This window comes from Periplaneta americana, chromosome 14 (assembly GCF_040183065.1).
Source record: "Periplaneta americana isolate PAMFEO1 chromosome 14, P.americana_PAMFEO1_priV1, whole genome shotgun sequence".
Taxonomy (NCBI): Eukaryota; Metazoa; Arthropoda; class Insecta; order Blattodea; family Blattidae; genus Periplaneta; species Periplaneta americana.
The window spans coordinates 159,456,498-159,477,202 of record NC_091130.1 but is presented as its reverse complement, the minus strand read 5'-3'; the positions used below and the strand labels follow the sequence as shown (position 1 = coordinate 159,477,202).

General features: G+C 35.5%; 2 protein-coding genes across 2 annotated transcripts in view; one reads left to right on the top strand and one right to left on the bottom strand.

The window, feature by feature from the left end:
• The window catches only part of frc (fringe connection), a 267,265-nt gene that overhangs the window by 65,925 nt on the left and 180,635 nt on the right, over positions 1 to 20,705 (top strand). The window lies entirely within an intron of this gene.
• LOC138713933 (general odorant-binding protein 56d-like) lies at positions 128 to 17,573 on the bottom strand. The gene is made up of 7 exons (XM_069846475.1): positions 17,420 to 17,573; positions 13,702 to 13,777; positions 7,321 to 7,382; positions 6,289 to 6,324; positions 5,767 to 5,869; positions 1,310 to 1,374; positions 128 to 274 (listed from the first exon to the last, which is right to left on the bottom strand). Exons 1-7 carry the CDS (start codon positions 17,540 to 17,542, stop codon positions 230 to 232), a joined length of 510 nt encoding a protein of 169 aa, XP_069702576.1. The 5' UTR covers positions 17,543 to 17,573; the 3' UTR covers positions 128 to 229.

The window sequence follows — 20,705 nt, the reverse complement described above, 5'->3', positions numbered from 1 at the left end:
AATAAACAGACATAGTGTAAGTGTTCGAGTGTTAAACTGTTTGGAAGTGTTAAGATTTTTATAGGCGTAGTAAGTGTTGTGTAAAAGTTAGTAGTGCTTTCTTCAACTTAGTGCTAAAAACGATTCCTCATTAATCTCTCACTTTACTATTTTTATAAATAACTTCTACAGCTCTACCTTTCCCTATTTCATGAATTGCGTGTAGTTTGCTTACGAAGTGTAATACTTACTATTGAGATGCGTTTTCCCAGTAATGGAGGACAAGCGAGTACAGCTGTGAAATAGAAATTGAAACAGCTTTTAAGCACAGCGTAATAATTCTGTAAACCTGACTAGAATAGCAATGTCACTGGCTGTAAGGGAATTACAATTACAGCTGTGTTTTCACTCTGGGAGGCATAGCTTCGAGCACTGATCAATTGACTGTATAAAATACCTTTTTTTTTTTCCTCAACGTAGGCTACATAGCTGATACACACTTTCAAATTGATACACAGAAAATCCAATACATTAACATAATTTTCAACGTAAATGAACAGATTAATTATTCAAAATGGCGGCTACTTACATTGTCAGAATGCAATACAACTTTTCGCTATTAACTCGACCAGTTTAAAGAATTCCCTGTTCAGTTTTCTCTGCACTTGTTTCCATAATTTATTAATATCCATGAGGTCATTATCAAGAAGCGAGTTTACCCTTAAGACAAAACAATGTAGGTCATGTCTGTTGTTGATATTGGATGTTGCTCTTTTGTTTTGTCAACAAATGAATGCAGGCGTATATTAAAAACAAGAAATAAATGCCATCCATGTTATTATAAATAAATTGCATTAAATTATTTTTAATATTTCTTGAGCGGTAAATGAATGTTACAACAGAGCATTACAAATTTATTCTCGAAACTTACATCCGCACAGGAGTTTGATTTAAGAAGCAGTAGGCCTATCGTTATGATATTGTTCATTGCAGGAATTAATATCTGGCCAATTGGTCACAATTTCAGCAACTTTCTCGCCGGAACCTCTCAGGATTGCTAACAGGTAAATTTAATATTTTCTTGTTCATGTGACAAAATAATATGTATGTTTATAAAAACGGAGACAAATAAAAAACAATGAAATACTAATTGCGAAACTCAGACATTCGAAAATACCATAAATTATTAAATCAATACAATCGTCTGTCTCTGGTTAGGCTGTGACTTCGTGAACGTAAAAACAAGTGCTGCACGTCCTCATTCAGAATTGAATATAGTTAATTTAAGGTGGTACATAAACATGAAAGTCTTGTTTCGGGAGGTCCTTACCTCTGGGTTCTGGTTGTGGTAGCATTTGTGCATCTGGTAGGCAGTGTCGCATGCGCTGCTTCCCTCTGCAATGTAAAGAATCTGCATTGCAATGCCTCAGAAAGAGCAGGTTGGTTCTTAAGAAGAAAAGATCCTCTTTGAGCACTGTCAGTATTGTAACTAAATGTCTGGTGACACACAATGCATGAGGTTAGATAGCCTGCACACTTGGGAAAGTGTTGGCTTGCACATGGCACTGGACTATTGGTCTCCTTTCCTGCCATGCGAATGGCTCTAGTATGTTCCTAGCTTAACATTTCTGCCCCATGTTTCTTACTGTTCATGGTAGTACTGTAATGCGCCATTTTTGCAAGAAAGCTGTGAGTTGCAGTTACAAAAACTTTTACTGCCTAGGTAGGGGAACATGGGGCAGGACGGGGTAGTTAATGTTTGAATGCTTTTATTTGGTATCAAATAATGTAAATGTATGGGTTTTATGACATATATGCTTTTATTACACTGTAAACAAGTAAAAAAATGTGCACTTCGGGTGAAATCCGGTCATTATAACCTTAAAATAAATTAGTTTTCCGAAATGTGTGTTTTGCCCCGTTCTGCCCCAGGTATGGGGCAAAATGGGGTATCTATTTTTTGTAATAATTAAATGGCAAATGTTACAAAAATTATATACTGAAAGTGTGAATACTACAACATTTTACAAGTTTACTTGAGAAAAAGTCATTCGCAAAATACGCAAATGTGCGTGGCATCCTCGTCTTCACTGTCTACTCCTGAGCAACAATTGTGAGCCCATTTCAGACATGATACGCATCTAATCCAACCTTCTTCTGACAAACAACAGAACGAACTACCCATTACAGGAGGTGAAATTTAATTAAATATAACGTGGGGCAGGACGGGGTACTGCCCTGTTACGCCCCACCCCGTTTTGCCCCACAGTCACAATTTCTAAGTTATGAGGAATTGGCAGGAAAAATAACGCACGGAATTTAAAAAAGTTTTGGAATTAAAAGCCAGGTAAGCACTCTATAATATGACATTAAAATAGATTATCTAAATAAATCTCATTTCTACTTACGTGTGACAAGAAAACACTTTAAAGTTGCAAATGAATGATACAATATGATGCAGCAACCGAATAACATACAACAGATGCAAGGAATGGCAGTAAGTGTTGTGTGATGATATACGAGTATTTACATGAGTTGACGAAGTTCTAAAAATAATTCGGTAGATTACACTACTTGTTGGGAAGATAGAGGCTATACCCCGTCCTGCCCCATATTCCCCTATATCCAGCTGTAATGCTATCACATCGCATATAACATTTGGCATGAGTTGGTTTTGGAAAGTTGTTGTATCATATAGAGGTCAGTATATTTCGATATTCTGTCGCCTTAGGGAAGAAAGTTTATGAATAGTATAATTTCGATACTTTTGTACACATAATTCATATCATAAATTATATGGCGAAAGTTCTGTATTCTTCTGTACTTTCGTAAAATTATTTTTCTAACAAAGAAAGTCCACCAAGTGATAATGAATTTTCACAACGATTTTTCCCCCATACGTTCCATTTGAAATAAGAAAACTCCCTATAAATTTATACAACCGGAAAGGGCTTAGTTTTAGAGATACGATTCTTTCAAATTCTTCAATCCATTGCTATAAAGCTAATGCTAACAGTGCCGTGTGCTAGACCTATCAGGCAATAAATCTCATCTAGCTGCCTATCGAACTGTCAAAATCTCCTTAAATAATATCAGTTACGAAAATAGCACATCAGATACATAATATTCATTAAATTGACTATAGAACAGTCTATAAGAAATGATAAGGAAATGTAAGCATACCTGAAATTACTTACTGTACCGATCACAGTACTGGAAATCGTCGTAAAAATTCTCAAAACACAGAGGAACTTTGCGCCACGAACATTTCAGAAAAGTAAGTTTCTCGCAGTCAGATTTAGAGAAGTTCTGCACATCAACGTGAAAACAGAATTCTACAGAGTGACGAATTTATCAGGTTTGTTTGTCAAGATATGCGTCTTTATGCCAGCCATATTTAAACATATTTATGTAGGAAATGAAAACTGATCATGTGTTAAAAGACTGCAGTGTTATCACATTATCTCTCTTATGCAATATAATATTCGTGCCAAGTAACAAAACACTATCAGAGAACTTCCGAATGAAAATTTTCCAAGGCCTGAAGTCATAAACGTTAAGAGGCTGAACAATCGGAGTTGTGTGCTTTGGAATTGTTAACACTTCCACCATTTTACCTTCTGCAGTTATTCTTTCTATAGCTGCCTACTTTGGTAACTGGTCCACGAGTCTACAAAAAGAATGCTGTGATTACTGACAGATGGAAAGTATACTTCTTGAAACAACTTGAAGAGGTGAGCTTTCATAATCTGATTTTGAGGACAATCATAAACATATGAAGCCTTAAACATTCCTTCTTTACGGTGGTAATGGAAATATGAGACTTATATGAGTGTGAAGCGATTATTTAGAAAAAATCTTGTCTCAAAGACTAGGCCTTCTCCGGATGTAGAAATTGATAGGGAGATTTCTCATTTCAAATGGAATGTATGAGGAAAAAACCGTTGTGAAGATCCATTATCACTTGGTGAGCCTTTCTTGTTAGTAAAGAGATTCAGTTTTAAGATAGCTACAGTATAGTTAATGGAAAGTGTGAATTTTACAGATGTTCGCAGCACTAAAGGAAAATATGTTATGAGTGCTCTAAATAAATAATATGGACAGATTTTTATACGTCTTTACTTTAACACATTGTTCAAATATGTAAAATTGTGTTTGTTAGTAAGCCCAAGTTTTTCAATTTTCAATTATATTTCATAGTAGCCTGTCAGACTAATGAAATGACCATGAGCAGTAACAATCTCAGAGATATTTATCAATCCAGGCTTAACAAGACCGACATAAATGAAAGGCATTCTAGTCAAAGCCTTAATCATGAAGAAAGTGGCACTCAGTACTGCAACATTGAAGAGCTGCCTTCATTTCTATTTAAGGCCTTTATTTGAAATGAAAATCCAAATTGAGAAACAAGGCGAAAAGTCAAGTAAAAACGTTTAGTGCTTAATTTCCTTGAAAATAAAATCTCAACATTAGAAAATTACGATTTAAAAATACAATTAGAAAGTGTTATAAACTGTCGTCTTAGGAAAGTACTAAGAATCCAGAAGATAACAGTGAAACGAACTCTGAGATGAGAGGTTAGAAGCAGGAAGGCTAGGTTTTCAGGTCAGATATACAGTAGATCAGACCCCAAGTGGAAATATGAGTGAACTCGTGGCAAATTGTCTAAGGGGAGGAGAAAAGAATGTCCACTGAAAGGATTGAGAGACTGACTGGTCTGATGTTGGCAGGCCTGTAATGAATCAGTAATGCAGCTGAGGATGTAGAACCTGCAGAACTGGTAGATGTCAAAGAGATCTTACGTCGAAGAAAGGATTAAGTTACATCTACTTTTTAAAGGCTCGAGTTCTTAACCCTGGCTCCTGTATTTTTTTATTATTTTATTTGCTTATTTTACCACGCTGTATCAACATCTCAGGTTATTTAGCGTCTGAATGAAATGAAGGTGATAATGTCGGTGAAATGAGTCCGGGGTCCAGCACCGAAAGTTACCTAGCATTTGCTCGTATTGGGTTGAGGGAAAACCCCGGAAAAAACCTCAACCAGGTAACTTGCCCCGACCGGGAATCGAACCCGGGCCACCTGGTTTCGCGGCCAGAAGCGCTGACCGTTACTCCACAGGTGTGGACTGACTCCTGTAGAAGGAGAATAAGGAAAGATAAATTTTAACAGTTAGCCTCTATCTTATTTTAGAGAAAAGTACCGAATCTATATCTTCATCTCAAACAGCAGAAATAACTAAAATGCTCTCTCAACTAATAATACTCAATAAAAGAATTGTATTCCAATGGATACCATCCCATTGTGGAATCCTGGGAAACGAGAATGCGGATGCTTTAGCAAAGAAGGGCAGCACTGCTACTTACAGACCTGTTACTAAATCTACGTATTACTCTGTGAAAAGATTTATTAAATCCACATACTTAGACTTCAACAAACAAAATTTGATAACACAATCCCAAGGGAAAAAATGGAACTCTCTGCATCAAAATCCACAGTTAATTCCCGATTTACCACGAAAATCGTCTGTAGCTGCATTTAGATTGGCAACAGGCCATGATTGTTTGGCCAAACACCTGCATAGAATTGGAATATATCAGTCCCCTAACTGCCCATTGTGCAACTCAAACCAAGAAATGGATTCGGAACACCTCAAAATCTGTGCTTCAGTGGCTGACCATGATAATATCTTTGAAAAATATTGGAGTGCAAGAGGTCAAATGACTTTATTGTCAAACACCTGGCATTAGAAAACAACAACATATTAAATGTGCGTCGATTACGTACGTGTGCCGTGACAGGCCTTGATTATGCGATGTCCTTCTTCGAGAATTTCTGGAGGCACGTTTTCCAACTCCTCATCGATGTTGAACTCTCCCTCGTCGTTCAGCTGCAAGCATCACCACATCAACAGTTATTCACTATTTTGGTATTTTAGCTGGAAGAATTTAAATCCATATGAGTTACAAAACTAATTGATTTCTATATAGGAAGACAGAAACTGTATATTTGTCGATTTCATCTAAAGCTCATTACATTATTTACATTGTGTATATAATGAACAGACTTAATTATGTGTTCACACTTCAGTAATAAATCACTGCGGCAAAGGACCACGATTCGATTACGAGTGAGTCGCGAACCACAATTCTGTAATAAATACTATCCGAGATATTTTTATCTGTGATACCTTCCATCTGAACAGCCAACATTATGATGATGATGATGATAATGATGATAACTTATTTAATGACAAGAAATACATTGAGAATATATAATAACATGCAGTAGTTAAAAACAAATACTTACAGCTAGCAGCTCTATCATGACGCATTTGATGAAACACTGAAACACAACAAACTTGCATTTAAGATCACATAAATAACAATTCTTTAGTATTTTTATATTACTTACTTACTTACTCACTTACTGGCACTTAAGGAACCCGAAGGTTCATTGCCGCCCTCACATAAGCCCGCCATTGGTCCCTATCCTTTTTATATTACAGTCATATAAATATGTTCAAGATGAAAGGAAGTCGTTCGAAAATGATGCTTCTCTTAAAATACGTTAAGAAATTGTGAAGAACTTTAAAACGTCAGTCACAAGATGGCAAAGTGAAATTTATTTATCTGTAGACAATAACATAATATTAGCACTCGAAAGTAAATAGATTTCCATTAGCCAATAGTATTTATCACCGGAAGGAAAGCATGCTGCACTTGTCTCGTAGACGAACATTTTATTGTGTTGTTTTTAAAATTAACTGACAATATTTTGATATGAAATAAAATGTTATATATTTTCGCTTCCAAATATTTGTTAACATCTGCTATAGAAATATGTCTATTATGGTTGGTTAGTTTCTAATGGAAGACACTGAAGATTTGTCTGCATTATACCTACACGGTTCTCATTTGTTTCTTTGTTTCACTTTCCTACCTTTTTAGCCGTGGCCTATTATAAGCTTATTAGTTCTGTGACATTTTCTGCTGTATAAGGTTAAAAACAATTAAAAAAAAATCAAGAATTCAACGTCATAAACAAGCTCAACTAAGAAACATCTCTAGTTCTTACACTAACCGCTAATTTTTAATATAGGCTACGTTTGATTGGGCGTCGTCATTTTGTTTAATTGTGTTACGTAAGCACTAACAACTTTTGAGAAACATGGTTAAAATAAACATCGTAACAAATCCAATTTTATAGTGGAAGTCACATAATCGTATGCATGCTAATATCCTTTCTATTTTCTTTTAAACTGTATGTATTATTTTGAATAACCCTGTATAGCGTTTGGCAATGGCATCGAAACAGTTCGAGCGCCATCGGAAGACGTACCTTGTAGTTCTCCTCCGGGTCTTTATTCTCGATTTCAGCTTTGATAAATTTTTCGAAGTACCCTGAAATAAGAAACAAGTGAATTAGTGTATTAGAGTTCACTAAGTTCATAGACAATGTAAAAATATGCAAGGAACAAAATTCTATCATTCCCTGAAATACAGCGATATCGTGCCCAGGGGAGGATTCGATACATAACAAAATTACGTGGATGAGTTACAGTAAATAACATCTTAAAATTAATATTCACTAATGATCAAGTGCTTACTTACATTTTAAGACTGACTGACTAAACTAATTAGATGAAAGTATTTATTTATTGATTTGAATAAATTCTAGGGTCGATATTAGGACTACTGCAATGTGTTTCGGTTTCTCGAATCGCGGCCTCAACCCGAATGCCCCCGAGCTTCTCCGAGTCGCTCCGGACGTACGACAAAATTGTGGACAGTAACACTACAGAGAAATGTGAAATATATTTTTCAAATTTTCGCCAAAATTGCACAATAAAGAGTGAACAATAATGTATTTTAAATATTCCGTGAAAATTATATCTGACACAGGGTGTGGATGTGTCTGTAATTATAATGTTTGCGTAATCCATTACTCCATACAGGGTGTAACCAAGTAGAAGCCACGTGTTATTATTGTGGTGGGAGGAAGCGAAGCATGCTGTTGCAAGCGTTGGAATGTGTGCAGTTTTCTTTACTATAGTGTCACTCGGGCAATGTATTTCTAATATTTTTGTTTAATAGTGTGTGGAGTTAGATTCTTCTTAGATAAATATTCAAAGTCTGAATCATACAAAGTGAAACTGTTGCTGGATAATCCCCTTTCCCAGCTTAAGTACGAAGACAGACTTGTAGTCGTAAAGAGTGGAAGGCCTACTCCGAATCATTAACTGCAAAGTGAAAGAATGAAAAAAAATAAGAATCCCTATGAAAGTTATTTTAATGTAATCACTGATGACCTGAAAGAGGAAGAAGAGCCAAGGTCTGAAAGGAGAAACTGTAATGATGAAGATATTCGTGTCATGTATTCAAGAATATTTTGTGAAGTTTGGACACTGTTATGGCTCATGAACTAAGTTATAAACACTTGAAATTTGTGGCGTTGTTACATTGGTAGAATTTTGACAGTTATGGTGCAAACCTTTCTGTCGATGTATTTTATGAACCTTAAATGTTATATTTTAATCTTGTGAAAAATGAACTTAAAATGTTGAGTTCTTTAAAAAATCGCTCGAAAGGAAAGACTGCTGAGTTCATGTATCCATAAAACAGATAAATTAAAATGTACCAATAGTTAAATATTTTATTGGTTGTTTTATAGATCACTTGTTTCATCAAATTTTTAACAATTTATATTTATGTGTTAGTTTATTAGGCCTATTTAGTTTTACTGCCAGTGATAACCCATGTCGTTATTCTGGTTGGAGCAAGAGGTACCGCTACTCTCTTCATGAAAGATGTGTTTAAAAGGCTTGGAATACCTACAACTATTATTCCGATTGTAACTTTAGCTGCATTGAAAGGATCAATTGCTCTCCTGAAGCATCACCTATATTCGAAATGAAACCAAGTTCATTAGCGTTCTTTACTTCTTTGTAACACTTGCCTCTCTAAAACTAGGTATATTTCCACCAATCACAAAATGTATTTGCAGCTATATACTTGTAGGAGTTTCATTGAGCGTATTCCGAATCTCACCGGTGAGCAATCCGATGGCATCACGGTGTTCCGAATTCCATCGATGACGTCATTGATGCTCCACCGGTGTCGCACCGGTGCCATCAACTTGCAGAGGTGGTGGCAGTCTCCATCAGTGAATCTGATTTGTTCTTGTATAGGGCGGGAATTAGCAGACGAATGACATCGTGTACTGTTGTGTCATGGCGGTGTGTTCTGCTTTAGTTCTGCTGTATTGCTTGTAATGAGCACAACGTAAAAACAATATGTTAATGGCTTATGAGCGAACATGTCAACGGACCAGTTATTACTACCGGTTCAAGAAATAAATTGTTTATGCTATCTTTTCTTTGAACGAGATGGCAAAGTTTTCGCAAAGTTTTGCTAGCGTAGCACAAACAACAACTTGTACAGTCGCCATGACAGCCATCGATCCTTCCAGCAGTTTTGTTCCTTATTTCGCTGCAACGTGACGTCATTGATGCCACCGGACCGGTGAGATTCGGAATACGCTGATAGTCAAAACAAAATTAATGGTCCACTGAACTTGTAAACATGTATATGGTTAAGTACTCTTTGTCCCTTGTGGCAGCTCACGAATAGTGAGAAGATTTCTAAATTTTTTCCACTGAAAGTTGTATAATTTAATGTGCGATATTTTCTACAGAAATCAAGGTATCTTAAAACCGATTTTGCCATTAGTTTTGTAACAAAATTTTACAGATTTTAGACAGGACACCTTTTCCATTTGAAATTTCAGAGTTGTATCCAATATGGCGGTTTTCAAAAGGGCGGAGTGTTACAATTATGCGCAGTTTGACGTCACAGCTAAGTTCTTCCTGTCGTGAGCCGCACGTCTTGTGACATGACAGACGCGCCTTGAATTTGCTTCAAATTAATATAGGCCTAGATATAATAATCAATAACATAGACATTATAATTTACGAAAATATTTATAACGAACAAAATGAAATTATCGGCTTTTACTTTTTTTTTTTCATTGTATATAATCTTTAGTTTTTTTATTTAAGTCCGACTATATAGACTATCTTTCTAGTCCTTTGGCAATACGATGTCCAACGAGTTATATTAGTATTATAACTCGTTGATGTCATCTGATCTCGGTGCGATGTTCTCTTGTTCTGCGGGACAGTGCTGCCAAACACACAACTCCAGGCCACGTGCTTAATATGCAGTGATGTCTTATTACTCCGAGACATCTTGATTACATGTAGTTGCTTACAACTGTGCCCGCCGCTGTTATTTTGGGTGTAGAAGTGTAAACCATAAGCATTTCAAATACTCCGTCATACTTACTTACTTACTGGCTTTTAAGGAACCCGCAGGTTCATTGCCGCCCTCACATAAGCCCACCATTGATCCCTATCCTGAGCAAGATTAATCCATTCTCTACCATCATATCTCACCTCCCTCAAATCCATTTTAATATTATCTTCCCATCTACGTCTCGGCCTCCCCAGAGGTCTTTTTCCTGCCGGCCTCCCAACTAACACTCTATATGCATTTCTGGATTCGCCCATACGTGCTACATGCCCTGCCCGTCTCAAACGTCTGGATTTAATGTTCCTAATTATGTCAGGTGAAGAATACAATGCGTGCAAGCTCTGAGTTGTGTAATTTTCTCCATTCTCCTGTAACTTCATCCCTCTTAGCCCCAAATATTTTCCTAAGAACCTTATTCTCAAACACTCTTAATCTCTGTTCCTCTCTCAAAGGGAGAGTCCAAGCTTCACAACCATACAGAACAACCGGTAATATGACTGTTTTATAAATTCTAACTTTCAGATTTTTTGACAGCAGACTAGATGACAAAAGCTTCTCAACCGAATAATAACAGGCATTTCCCATATTTATTCTGCGTTTAATTTCCTCCCGAGTATCATTTATATTTGTTACTGTTGCTCCAAGATATTTGAACTTCTCCACCTCTTCGAAGGATAAATCTCCAATTTTTATATTTCCATTTCGTACAATATTCTGGATTCGAGACATAATCATATACTTAGTCTTTTAATACTCCGTCATACGCATATCTTAAATATACTGTTGAGACCTGTAAAGCGCGTAAAGGTTCATTCACAATGAAAATTAAACATAACGTAAGCGTTAACTTAACGTTACAGTAAAATCAAGAAGACATACCATCATTCACGATGGGAATATAAACACAACAGCAAACATACTTGGTAACCATGGAAACATAACAACGACGCCATTTCCTCATATTCTGTCGTATACTTCAGCGCTCCACGATTGTGTTCTGTTTGCAAATCACGTAAGCATAAGCATGAAAGTTTGGAGTTTGCAAACTTCCATGTTAACGTCTTACGGTAATGTTTATGTCAGTGTTTATGTGAATCATTGTGAATGATCCCATTTGGTAGCCTGGGCGCAAACTTCTGTGTTTATGTTACGGTTATGTTTAATTTTCATTGTGAATGGGCCTTTACTCTGTTTTAACTCGCGCCATGACCATGTGGCAACCGAGCCTCTACTGATAGCAACATGATGTCACTCCATAAAGTGAACACTAGTATACAGTGATCTGTACTGCATTCCAGGGCCATGATCACCGATACTCGTCTGTATTTACCATGTTCTGACGAACAATAATTTCACGCTCTGCCGGTCACAGACATGGTACTTACTTTGTCATTAAATGGAAAATATAATAAAGAACTAAAAAATTATATTTCGGGTTTTTAGGGGAATATAATACATTCTCGGTAATCTTCATAGTAAATTAACGGTTTTCGATATTTTGGCTGTTTGTCTGCCCATTTTCTGTCCGTCTCTATTGATTGTCCTCTAGCTTGTCTGGCGATTCGTCCACACTAGTCCTGCTGTGTTCGGACATGAGAAATGCAACCCAGACATTACAAACTTAGTCTTATTTCATATGAAAACTAATCGCAAGGTCTGTGCTAAAATCCTTAAAGAGTTAAAACCTGAACGAAGGGCTGTGGAGGACAGGGAATATTTTTGTAACAAGGTGGAATATCGAACTCGTTCATACACGACAAACTTGAACCGAACTTAGCGCCTGTAATGCACGACGCTAGTCCACACAAACATAATTTGAGCAGGTGATTTGCAAAACTGCCCTTTGTATTGTATTTTATTTATTAACATTCCATGGTATTCATACATTGCTTACAGCTAGAATATGGAACAAGTCAAAAAACTTAATACTATTATAAAGTCTTAATTTATAGTCAAAGTCTAGATGAAATATATACAGACGAGATTTACAATATAGTCTACTAGTACAACACAAAGTTTTAGTATCAATTTCATGAAGTGTTATTGAATGTCATGAATTCACCTACAGAATAGAAGGCGTGAGAAATTAGGTACTTCTTTAATTTGGCCCTAAATAATCTTATGTTTTGAGTTTCATTTTTTATATCGATAGGGAGGCTATTAAAAATTTTTACTGCCATATAACGCACTCCTTTTTGATAGCACGATAGACTTGCCGATGGAGTATGAAAGTCATTTTTTTGACGTGTAGGCCCTATTTATGCTATGAAGTGTTGATTTAGTTATAAAGTTTTCACGATTACATACGAGGAAGATTATTAATGAAAAGATATACTGACAAGCCATGGGGATTATTTGTAGTTTTTTGAAAATAGTCCTACACGATTCCCTAGATTTGGCACTATTGTTACTATCAGTGGAATTTCCCCAGAATATTATTCCAAAACTCATTACCGAGTGGAAGTATGCAAAGTATATTGTTTTTAAGGTATTAATACCCGTCATAGTTGATTTTCCACTGAACCTTATTTTAAAGGGGATGACAAACCCTATCCTTCTAGTTAATTCTGTCTGGGATAAGACAGAAACATATCATTTAAGGAATTAAACTTTAATTCGCATTAGACAATACAGTATTATGAAGATGCTGTGCTTTTACTGTGTGCACTCCTGTTGTTTACCTTATATGACTGGAGTTCCTGTTGCCATGGAATTGTCCACATTCTCTCTCTCTCTCTCTCTCTCTCTCTCTCTCTCTCTATATATATATATATATATATATATATATATATATATATATAAACTCTTTAACATCTTAGGTCATATAGCGTTGTGTAAGTAAGATCTTTAGGTATAATTCAGTAGGCCTTGGACTATTGTGATTCTCTTTCTATTGTCATTTGTTATAAAATAATGGCTTCTATTCATTTTAATCCCTATAATCGTATTATTGTTATTCATTAAGAAAGAAGTTTCCGGATATATCAGAAACGGATGGATTATTCATTCATTCATTCATTCATTCATTCATTCATTCATTCATTCATTCATTCATTCATTCATTCATTCATTCATTCAACTTATTACTTATTTTTGTAGACGAATAGGGTTCATCTTCCCTTTAAAATGATGTGTCTGAAGGTAGGGGTGCAATTTGAAATTCAGAAGTGGATGTGAAGGGCAGTAAATTCAGTCACCAGTGGCTTTGAATTTCTCCGTCTAAAACTAAACGCATGTGTTTTTCCTCAAAATCTTGCCCGCTGAAAGTGGAAAGTTTTCAAATGAACACAGGGTGTAGGGCACACAATGGCTGTGATGCGTGGGTCGTTCTGTTCTGGTCTCCAACGCGAATGTAAAACAAGACAATGTGCATGTGCGAAGTTGAATGCTTCATAATGTGTCTACTTACCCCTTTCGATTTTGTTTTCCTCTCTACATTTGGCATCGACTTCTTTCGCTCTTTCAAAAGCTCGACCGGAGAATCCCTGAAACAGAACGTACCGTCAGTTTGTACCTCTACTTTTTAGATTACGTGAAACCTGTAACACATCAAACAGATCTGAATTATGGAAAATATCCGGAAATTCACAACATAGGCCTACCTAGGGTTCGTATGTGTCCCGTATTTTACGGTATCGTCCCGATAAACTTCTTCGGGACGCAGAATTGTCCCGTATTTGTGGATTTGTGTTTAACACTCTTATTCTTGACTTAAAACATGTAATTGCCAAGAAACCGACAACTTCGGTTCATAAAAATGTCTTATCAGTTGGCAACACTGTCATGTTGCGGGAACAGTGCCTCTAGCGGACGTGGTAATAACTAAGCTAGTATTGAAAGACTTTTCCAGGATGAATTCCTCCTGGGGAAACGAAAAGAATAGGTTATCTGTAGAAACTGTGAAAGCTTTGCTCATTGTTAAAGTGTTTTTCAATGAGGAAACTTCTAATAGAAAGAACGGCAAATTTTTCATTTGAAACATAAAGAATGTGTATCGGTACGTAGTTATTCATTACAGTTCCTTTCAATCAACGTTAGTTTTTTTCCTTCAAAACTTTACCATCAGTGATGGTGTGGAAGAGAAGGCCTGATGGCCTTAATTACACCAGAAAAAATCTATACTAATAATAAATCTGTAGCCGAAATGTTTCTGGTAATTTTCGATTTTCCAAAAATAATTGGTCCTAACATATATAATTAACCATCCTGAAATCGAAAATCGCTTTTTTGAAATTTTTGTTTGTATGTCTGTCTGTTTGTTACCTTTTCACGCGATAATAGCTGAACGGATTTCGATGAAAATTTGAATATAAATTAAGTTCGTTGTAATTTAGATTTTAGGCTATATGGCATTCAAAATATATTATTTAAAAGGGGGGTTATAAGGGGGCCTGAATTAAATAAATCGAAATATCTCGCTTATTATTGATTTCTGTGAAAAATGTTACATAACAAAAGTTTCTTTAAAAATAATTCGCGATAAGTTTTATTCCTTAAAAATTTTGATAGGACTGATATTTAATGAGATAAATGAGTTTTAAAATTAAAATAACTGCCATCTAAGGCCCTGTAATGAATTAAAAGACAAATGACTTCGTCTATAAGGGGCCTTGGACAGCAACAATCGAAAGCTATTAAAGATAGCATATAGAGAATGTTTCTGTGTTTGTATGAAGTAATATTGGAAGCTAAATTAACCGATTTGTATAATTAATTATTATTTCACCATTGAAAAGTGTAGTTTTTCTAGATGGACATAATGCTATAATGTTATTACAGTAACTTCTGATATAATATAATATAATATTATTTAATTTATTTGAAGGGTTCAGAACCATAGTGGCCCAAGCGTCATTTACTGAATACGTAGAAAACAAGGGTTAAAATTAAGTTATTACCATAATTCAATGGAAACCTATAACAAATAAAATAAAGTATACACATTAAATCTAAATGATGTCAATCTTCATTAAACTATGGTTGCATGTAATAAAAATTAAGAAACATGTTAAAGGAATTGTCATTGCACCAAATGAGTGTCTCTGGACCAAAATGATCGCATTTTAATTATTTGGATGCAATTTAAATTAAGGAACATATTAAACGATTTATCCTTCTATCAAACACGAATGTTCCGTGGATCAAATGTCCTATTTTAATTATGTAATTACTTTATATTTATTTCTAACGGGTGCAGCGGAGCGCACGGGTATGGCTAGTAATAAATAAATAAATAAATAAATTATTATTATTATTTAGCTTCATATGCTCAGTTACTAACTTAGGCACTAAATACGTGTATATTAGGCAAATAATACTTTTACTTTTTGCATTTGTAAGTCTGTTCTATTATTTCTTTTTCTTATTTATTTCTTTCCTTTGCACTTGTTTTTCGTATTTTTATTCCTGGTGTCCATAACTCAGTTGAATCAAATATATAATATTGTCAAAAACAAATCAATAAATTGTATACAGTATAATTTGGTTTGTTAGGTAATTTACATTTCCATAGTTTTTGTGATTTTTTTGCATTTAATTTTTAGTTTTTGTTACAATTTTTTGGAGCTTTTTATCTTTGTGATATCTTGTTCGATGTAATGATCTACTCTATATACACTGCATATAAAGGAATGAAAGCATTGTTGGAATTGTACAATTTATTATGTCAAACCGACTGTACTTGCATATATGCGGAATTACCAGACGTACCGCCTGTGCCTTGAAGATAGACTACAGTCAACAGCTTATCTACCGTGTAAAATGTGACCGAACACTGGAATTCACACACAGCCTACCCATTCCTTTCCTCGATGACATGACCTTCAGAAGAATGGTTCTTAAGAACCTGGTATATCATGTGCCACTTAGGGTACCTTTATGAAATAAGGCCCAATAACGGCATTGCAATGCTACAAAGTGTATTTTACTTCGGACTTACAGAAAGTACTTACCGGTACACTATGAGTTAGTGTTTTATTAGAATGGTACACTGAGATACAATTTTGAGCATGCCATGAACAAGTTAAATGATATTGAACAAGATGTGCACCGCAGCCTATAGGTAACTAAGTATGGACACTTCGCGTCGGTACCTTTGATGTAGCCGGACTGATTTCAATGACCTTCAAGCCAGCTAAAGCGTGAGATTCTGCTTTCTCCCTAGAGTTGGCGCTGACATCACACCAGCTAGCAGTCGACACAGCGGAAATATAACACATATAATTAATTACATCTAGGTACATTATGTACTCAAAATAAATTGGATCCATAAAATAATAAATCCGTCATTAACTGTAATGTCTAGACTCTAGAGTTCCTTTATAACGAGAGTTGAGACGTTGACCCCAACAACAATTAAAATATGTAATGATTTGATAGCGCTGAAAATGGAAAAACAAAACTCTTATGAGTAGTAACACCATATACCTATATTATATTATATACAAATATTAAACGAATTCGATACTTAATTTTATGATGTATTATATTATTTTATAATATAATTTATTATATCTGAAATATAAAAAATTATTATTACAACTAGTTTGTCACTGAGAAATAAGGAAAAGCTGTTAACTTGAATTTATTTGAAGCAAAGCGTTACTGGATTATGCAATAAGGTAGGCGATGTTTGGATCCTGTGTCTCAACTCTATACTCAATTATTATCTTAGCGTATGCTCGATCACACTAGCCTCTAGCGCTTGAAAGTGGAACTAAACGCCGGCGCACAGAGAAACAAAAGACAGGAAAATTCGCTCAGTGTCCATTCTTTATAATCCCTATTCGCTGTGCACCGTGTCATTTAATTAAATGAAGTATCTCCTTAATTAACAAGGTTGCAAGAAAGATGTTGCCTTTAGTATTAATTTTTACTTTATACTTTTGTTTGAAACAATTTTTAATTTGCATGTAAGAAAAAATGCATTTTTAGAGAGAAAAATAAGGGACACACTGTATTATATTTGAGCCGACTCCAGGTGCTGTACGCATCCCAGCTCTGTTACCAAGTTTTCACTTACTACGGACGAGAAGTGACCTGCCAATGGGAACCTTCGGGTGCATACAAACCTCACCACAGAGCTGGGGCGTGGGTTGTGATCTTCTTGTAAAATAAGAGGAACTCACCACGGCGAGGTCCGCCACTCCCAAGAGAAGCAAGATGGCGGCCACAGGCGTGCTTTGCAGGGTCTTCATGATGAAGTTGTCAGTGTTGGAGGAAGTTGTCACCAGGGCTTTATATATAAGCATCAGCCTTGAGTGAGACTCTTCTGTGGGAACTGACATCACCCGAAAACTGAGGGAAGGAAGTTGCAAGGCCGCCGCCGATGACATGTTGGGCTGCTTAATTACAGGCATTTGTTTCAACTCGTGCATGATCTGCTGCTGCAACTGTTTCACTTTAACTGGTTTGCGTGTAATAATAGCATATATTTCAATTTAAATCACTTGTCTGAATATTTTTCTCAGAAATAGAAGAATTTAAAGAATTTATGTCCCTTTTCTGAGTATTAAACATGCATTTGAAGATATATCCTGTATTCAAAACTGCAGTAAAATATGTCGAAAGGGAAGATTAGCTTACAACTAACGTGAATAACTTCAAAGCAAGATAGCCTACAGCTGAGACAGGTATAATATGCACAAACGGTTAGCAGGTTTGACCAGCGAATAGGGATTATAAAGAATGGACACAGCGAATTTTCCTGTGTTTTGTTTCTCTGCGCGCCAACGTATAGTTCCACTTTCAAGCGCTAGAGGTTAGTGTAATCGAGCATACGCTAAGATAATAAATGAGAATTGAATTGAGACACAGGATCCAAACATCGCCTACCTTATTGCATAATCCAGTAACGCTTTGCTTCAAATAAATTCAGGTTAACAGCTTTTCCTTATTTCTCAGTGACGAACTAGTTGTAATAATAATATTTTATATTTCAGATACAATAAATTATATTATAAAATAATATAATATATTATAAAATTAAGTATCGAATTCGTTTAATATTTGTATATAATATAATATAGGTATATAGTTTTACTTCTCGTAAGAGTTTTGTTTTTCCATTTTCAGCGCTATCACATCATTACATATTTTAATTGTTGTTGGGGTCAACGTCTCAACTCTCATTATAAAGGAACTCTAGAGTCTAGACATTACAGTTAATGACGGATTTATTATTTTATGGATCCAATTTATTTTATTTGAGTACATAATGTACCTAGATGTATTAATTATATGTGTTATATTTCCGCTGTGTCGACTGCTAGCTGGTGTGATGTCAGCACCAACTCTAGGGAGAAAGCAGAATCTCACGCTTTAGCTTCCTTGAAGGTCATTGAAATCAGTCCGGCTACATCAAAGTACCGACGCGAAGTGTCCATTCTTTATAATCCCTATTCGCTGGTTTTGCCGTGAAACTACTGGGCCCGGATTGAAGTCCTGGAATGGACAAGTTAGCCTACCTGGTTGATGTTTTTCCGAGGTTTTCCCTTAACGCATTAAGAGCAAATGACTCATCTCGCTAGCATTATCACCTTCATCTCACTCAGACGCTATATAAGCATAGCAGTTGATAAAGCGTCGTAAAATAAACGAATTGAAAAAAAATTGAACCATATAATTTAAATCTCAAGTCCACACCTGTGGAGTAACGGTCAGCGCGTCTGGCCGCGAAACCAGGTGGCCCAGGTTCGAATCTTGGTCGGGGCAAGTTACCTGGTTGAGGTTTTTTCCGGGGTTTTCCCTCAACCCAATACGAGCAAATGCTGGGTAACTTTCGGTGCTGAACCCCGGACTCATTTCACCGTCATGATCACCTTCATTTCATTCAGACGCAAAATAACCTAGATGTTGATACAGCGTCGTAAAGTAACCCAATAAAATAAATAAAAACTTAAATCTGAACAAGATAGAAGAGAAGTTACAAAGTTAAAAATAACATGGAGCATTAAGAACGTACAGAAAGAATTAGAAAACATGAGCAGAGCTTGCAAGCAAATTTATAAGCATAAAATAATGAGGAATTATGTAGGAAAAGTTGGCGAGAAGGTCTAGGAACACTCCAGTCGGGGTTCTTCCATTCTTTGTTAGATTTTCCACTAACAATTTTGCTTCATTTGCTTTTCCTAACCCGTAGTCTATTTCAAGACCTATCTCTCATAGAAGTCAGTTCGTCCAGGGACTGGTTATCGATGCTCAAGTCCACACCTGTGGAGTAACGGTTAGCACGTCTGGCCGCGAAACCAGATGGCCCGGGTTCAATTCCCGGTCGGGGCAAATTACCTGGTTGAGGATTTTCCCGGGGTTTTGCCTCAACCCAATATGAGCAAATGCTGGGTAACTTTCGGTGCTGGACCCCGGACTCATTTCACCGGCATTATCACCTTCATCTCATTCAGACGCTAAAAAACCAAGCTGTTGATAAAGCGTTGTAAAATAACCTAGTAAAAAAATCCCTGTTCAGGTGAGAGTCCCACGTCCGGCATCTGATCACGAGGGTTCCGTCCAGTGTTATATAACACAGTGCAGCATCTGTTCCGCTGAAATAGGCTATGGCCATGCGTCCTGGCATTTCGGACATGCTCAACTCATTTACGATTACAGCAGATTCCTGCAATAGTTTTGTCTGCTTTGAGAAGTGACTATAGACTAATCTGTTTACTTAATAATGTGATTCACTAATTCAACCATTAACTATTTCTGTCATTCAGAAATTTTCATTTTCAATTACTTATAAATTTATTGGCAATTTTTTTATTCTCTTGTTGACTTTGTAATTCATTCATTCGCCGACTTACTCATTTGTTTGTTTGCTAGTAATTCATTCGTAAACTTTTTCACTCGATCGTTGACCCTTTAATTAATTAATTATTTCGTATATTATGTTTTTTATTCGTTTGTTGACTGTTTAATTAATTCATTCATGTTTATTTATTTATTTTTTATTTACTTATTTATGTATTTATTTATTTGTTTATTTAGGTTATTTATTTATTTATTTAGGTTATTTATTTATTTAGGTAATTTATTTTTACTTATTTATTTATTTATTTATTTACTTATTTAGTTTTTTATTTACTTATTTATTTATTTACTTATTTATTTACTTATTTATTTATTTACTTATTTACTTATCTATTTATTTAATTTATTTTTATTTACTTATTTATTTATTTAATTATTTATTTATTTATTTACCGTTTCATCCATCCCGTCATTTATTCACTCATTCTTTCATTCATTGATTCATTCACTCATTAGTTAAGGGGCTAAAATATCAGCATGTAATATTTCATCGAAACAATAACCAGTGAATCAGGAATTGTTTCACATGAAAATTTCCTTCATTGCAACTGCAATGAAAATGCAACTGTTTAAGCATATAGAGCATTCAACGCTAAGAAAAAAGCA

Excerpts from the sequence above, each read along its gene's own strand:
- LOC138713933 (XM_069846475.1), bottom strand. The coding sequence starts at position 17,542 with ATGCTTATATATAAAGCCCTGGTGACAACTTCCTCCAACACTGACAAC. Across the intron at positions 13,778-17,419 it reads GAGTGGCGGACCTCGCCGTG|GGATTCTCCGGTCGAGCTTT; the intron begins GTGAGTTCCTCT and ends GTTCTGTTTCAG. Across the intron at positions 5,870-6,288 it reads TCATGATAGAGCTGCTAGCT|CTGAACGACGAGGGAGAGTT; the intron begins GTAAGTATTTGT and ends TGATGCTTGCAG.